Here is a 4,440-nt window from a genome sequence, read left to right as displayed (position 1 = left end):
CACCGACGAACCACTGGCCATTAGACGCCACGAACACATATGCTTCGCCCGCCACACTACTCAAGATGTTCCAGTTATCAATCCCTCCCAAGTCCCTCCTCCCCCCTCGAAGTCAAAGGTCAACACTCCATACTCCCACGGCGCTCAGCTAGACCCCAACAACATTCTTGAAGACACAATTCGTGATCAGTTCCAACAAGCCTTACTCAAGCATGACCGTGTATTTGGTTCAGACCTACCTGGCTACAATGGCGCCGCAGGTTCCATCGAGGCCCACGTGAACATGAGTCCCTTGGAACCCCCCAAACGCAAGGGTCGTCTCCCTTTGTACCCCCGCAATAAGTTGATCGAGCTACAGGAAAGCTCGACGAGCTTGAAAAAGATCACGTTTTCTCCAAACCCGAGGAGGTCGACGTCCACTTAGAGTACTTGAATCCCTCATTTCTGGTTAAGAAGCCCTCCGGTGCCAGACGTAGACTCTAGCCTGCGTACTATTGCCCCTTGGAAGTTCATAATCAAAACCGACCTTAGCCGTGCATTCTATCAGATTCCACTGGCCAAAGAATCTCGAAAATACTGCGGTGTCGCTACCCCTTTCCGGGGTATACGTGTCTATTGCCGATAAACTATGCGTATGCCTGGCTCTGAAACTTCACTGGAGGAGATGATGTGCCGCGTCCTCGGCGACCTCAAGCAGGAGGGACACGTCGCTAAAATAGCCGACGACCTATATTGTGGCTCCTCTTCACCCGAAGAGCTCTTAGTTATTTGGACCCGCGTCCTCGACCAACTCGACAGATGTAATTTGCGGCTCTCTCCCTCAAAGACCGTCATATTCTTCGTATATGTCGTGTTTTTAAGTTGTTATTTGCTTTTTCTCATTTGCCTGGCTGCTATTCGAATCTATGGCTCAAATTCCGCTCTAAAAAAACTCTATCTTTTCTCAATGACTCTCATATACCTAAATTCAAGTTTGAACCCTGTCATTTACTGCTGGAAGATGAAACAAATTCGAGACGCTATCATGGACATACTATCATTTTTCTAGATATCGTTATTATTTTACATTCTTAAATGGCTGTGTCTCACAAGGACTGGATACTACCGAATTCACGAATTTGATGGGCTGAAATCAATATTGAAAGCGTCTAGATTTTCCCATCTAGACCGGCAACTAGACCGGTCTAGAAAAAATGAGACACGATTTAAAACTGTTTTCTTCATAGAGGCTTCTTAACCAACGTTTGTAGACTTTAAATTTAGCATATTGAACTGAATAATCACTTGCAATTTATGGAAAACTCATGCAGTTCCTCAGGTCTCTGTTTTTAATTTTCATTCACTTAAACCAACTTTTACTGGACGCATTTTGCTGGTGTGGATGAGATATACTTAGAAAATTAAGCCTTGTGAGAAAATTGTCAAACCTTATTTTGACAGATGACATGATATTTAACTTCTACTGTTTAAAACCGCTCAATATTTATTGTCTTATTGTCTTATTTCCAATTAAGTATGCAAAGTACAATTAAATGTCTAGACCGCCTCCGTCTTTTGATATGCCTGACGCATATTCTTTATTTGTCATTGGCTTATATCATATTTTCATTGGCCTACATCTTAAGAAACCATATAATAATTAGTGTATACCTTATATTTAGCTTCATTGCTTTTGCGAAAAAAAGAAGCCTTTTATGAATCAGCACCCTGAATAAGGAGAGATTGTCTTGGTAAAGAATCACAACACATTTCATTTATCTGAACTAGGGGTTCCTATCTTATATACGTGAGTCGATATCATGAACAAATTGTTTTGCGAGTCTTCGCAATATCTCCCTATATACGCCGAAGCTGCAGATCTTCGATCGAGTTTTATCGCCAACTTTGTCTTCAGCAATTGTCTAACTTACACCTCCATCATGTTGAATATTGTGACAATCTACGCCCTACTCAAAACCTCGACAATGGCAAAAACGTTAAAAACTCTGCTGCTGAGTCTTGCCTTCTCTGATGTTGCGGTTGGTTTATTTAGTCAACCATTATACACTTTCTTTCTGTTCAAGTGGCTTCAACTGGACAATCCTGGCTGCAACACTCAGCAAATGTGGACTATTTCAAGTACTTTATTTTCAGCCGCTTCATTCTTTAGTGTTGTGGCTGTAAGTGTAGACAGGTTCTTAGCTGTTCATCTTCATCTTAGATACCACGAGCTTGTGACTCACAAACGTGTTATTATTGTGGTGATCGGCATATGGGTGTATAGTTCATTTGCTTCTTCGATAACATTGTGGGGGTTAGTAAGTACTCGAGATTTTATTATTTTAGTTTCTGCGTCTTTCAGTTTCATTATCACATTTGTGGTGTACATCAGGATATATTTAACTGTCCGACGACACAGGAATCAGATTCACTCCATGCAAATACAAGACGAAGCTCACTCTGATGAAATGAAAAACTTTTCTGTTCTCATTAAATCAACAGTTGGAATATTCTTCGTATATGTCGTGTTTTTAAGTTGCTATTTGCTTTTTCTCATTTGCCTCGCTGCTATTCGAATCTATGGCTCGAATTTCGCTCTAAAAAAACTCTATCTTTTCTCAATAACTCTCCTATACCTAAATTCAACTTTGAACCCTGTCATTTACTGTTGGAAGATGAAACAGATTCGAGACGCTATCATGGACATACTGCGGAAGGTGTCTCGGAGAAGAAATCAGCCATCTCGCGTAATTTACAATCGGCCATCTAGCCTCGTCCATGTTGATAACTGATCCACTCTGTGTGGCTTACAAGGACCATGTGCAGTTTATAAATTTACGACAAAGGGAGACTGTAACTACGGATGGCAATGGAAGAAGGATAGCAGACATGATATTATTCATATCAAGGGTTTCGTCGCTCTAAATTTGAAATATAGACTGAAAAAAAGGAAGTGGGGGCTGACCTGAGCTTCGTGCAGGGATCTCTTTTATCCATTGAAAAGTTTTCCCATGACTGCGAAATGTTTCGCTAACTCTTTTAAGAAGTAGCACTAAAAACTGAATAAAGTGCTAGCTTAGAACAAAACAGAAGGAAACAGGTGCCATCCATTATTTTGCCTGAAAGGCAGAACTCCCAAATTACGCCATAAAAGGGGAGAAAAAGACATTTTTTCTCCTAATGAAAAGTCTTGACTCCCTTTCATGTGCAATTTCAAGAAACTTTCAAGGAAGCTGGTAAAGAGAATGACAAAGATGATCAATTAAAGATCATGGTATGGATAGGAAGAGTCTCTGGACTAAACAAAAAATTTATGATATGAGTGAAGGGAATAAATCACAGGTCTTTCATTGGAAATTAAAAAGTTAAATGATCCTACGACTTAAACGGTATAGCGTCACATTAAGAGCGGAAGGATGAAAAGCAACGAGGAGCTGGTATTTAAGAGGGAGAGAAAATTGATGTTTGTCATTGGCTATTGGGTGGATTGAAAAAAAAAGGATTAATTGATATGCTTGAAAACTAGACATTCAGCGAAAGCGCTTCGTTTGCCTATACACTTTCGAGACAAATACCAAGTCGAAAGAGAAAGCTGCACATGAAAACGAAAAAAGAGGCGGCTTTAGAGTTATTGATTAGCCCGCAGATGTTTCCAGGCGGTTCTGTTAAAGATAACACCCCATCGGAAAGTTTCGAGAAATTAAAATCGGGAAAATTTTTCCTTGTTGTCTCCTTTCGCTTAAGTTGATTGATTCTTTACCATTTCTAGGAAAAAATGTGGGTCAATAATGTGAAGAGTGTCAAAACATTAGCTTCGTATGAAAATTGCTTAAAATTTATTTTGAGAGACAATCGACGGCTTAAATTTCGGAAATATCCATAATGATTACGTGGCGATTTGAAATTTCACTTGAAATCTTGGAGAATTTTGTAACAGCGTCGATTCCTCCTGGTTTTCAGAGATAACGGGGAGGGAATCATTCGTCGCCAGCAGAGTATAAATAAGGGGGGGGGGGGGAGGGGTGGCGGGGCATAATCAAAAACTGACTGACCAATAAGGAGAGGGAGGAGATCTTGAATTATAAGATTATTACAGATTCTCACGGAGGATCATGTAACATTTATTTTGACACAACCAATATTCCTCCCACCCAATCATGTCATGTCACAAAATTCAAATACTATCTTCTTTGCTGTAAACAGTAACTGCGCACAGTGTTTGTAAGGCACACGGCGAAAATCGATCACCGATTGTAGTTTCTCTGAAATAAACGATTGCTGTTCCATGATATCTTTCGCAGTGTGTCCATGATAGCGTGACAAACAGATTTCATCTTCCAGCAGTACATAACAGGGTTTAGACATAAATTTAAATAAAAGAGTGTACATGAAAAAAGGAGGAGTTTTTTTAAAACGAGATTCGAGCCATAGATTCTGATAACGGCATTACAAACTAAATAT

The 4,440-nt window shown here is 40.0% G+C and overlaps 1 protein-coding gene across 1 annotated transcript; it reads left to right on the top strand.

Moving 5' to 3' along the window:
* Positions 1–1,672: 1,672 nt before the first annotated feature.
* LOC148730822 (melanocortin receptor 5-like) lies at positions 1,673–3,964 on the top strand. The gene has a single exon (XM_088759296.1). It carries the CDS (start codon positions 1,800–1,802, stop codon positions 2,769–2,771), a length of 972 nt encoding a protein of 323 aa, XP_088615422.1. The 5' UTR covers positions 1,673–1,799; the 3' UTR covers positions 2,772–3,964.
* Positions 3,965–4,440: the final 476 nt, after the last annotated feature.

This window comes from Stylophora pistillata, chromosome 5 (assembly GCF_964205215.1).
Source record: "Stylophora pistillata chromosome 5, jaStyPist1.2, whole genome shotgun sequence".
Classification (NCBI taxonomy): domain Eukaryota; kingdom Metazoa; phylum Cnidaria; class Anthozoa; order Scleractinia; family Pocilloporidae; genus Stylophora; species Stylophora pistillata.
This window is presented reverse-complemented; position numbering and strand designations above follow the sequence as displayed.

Excerpts from the sequence above, each read along its gene's own strand:
- LOC148730822 (XM_088759296.1), top strand. The coding sequence starts at position 1,800 with ATGAACAAATTGTTTTGCGAGTCTTCGCAATATCTCCCTATATACGCC.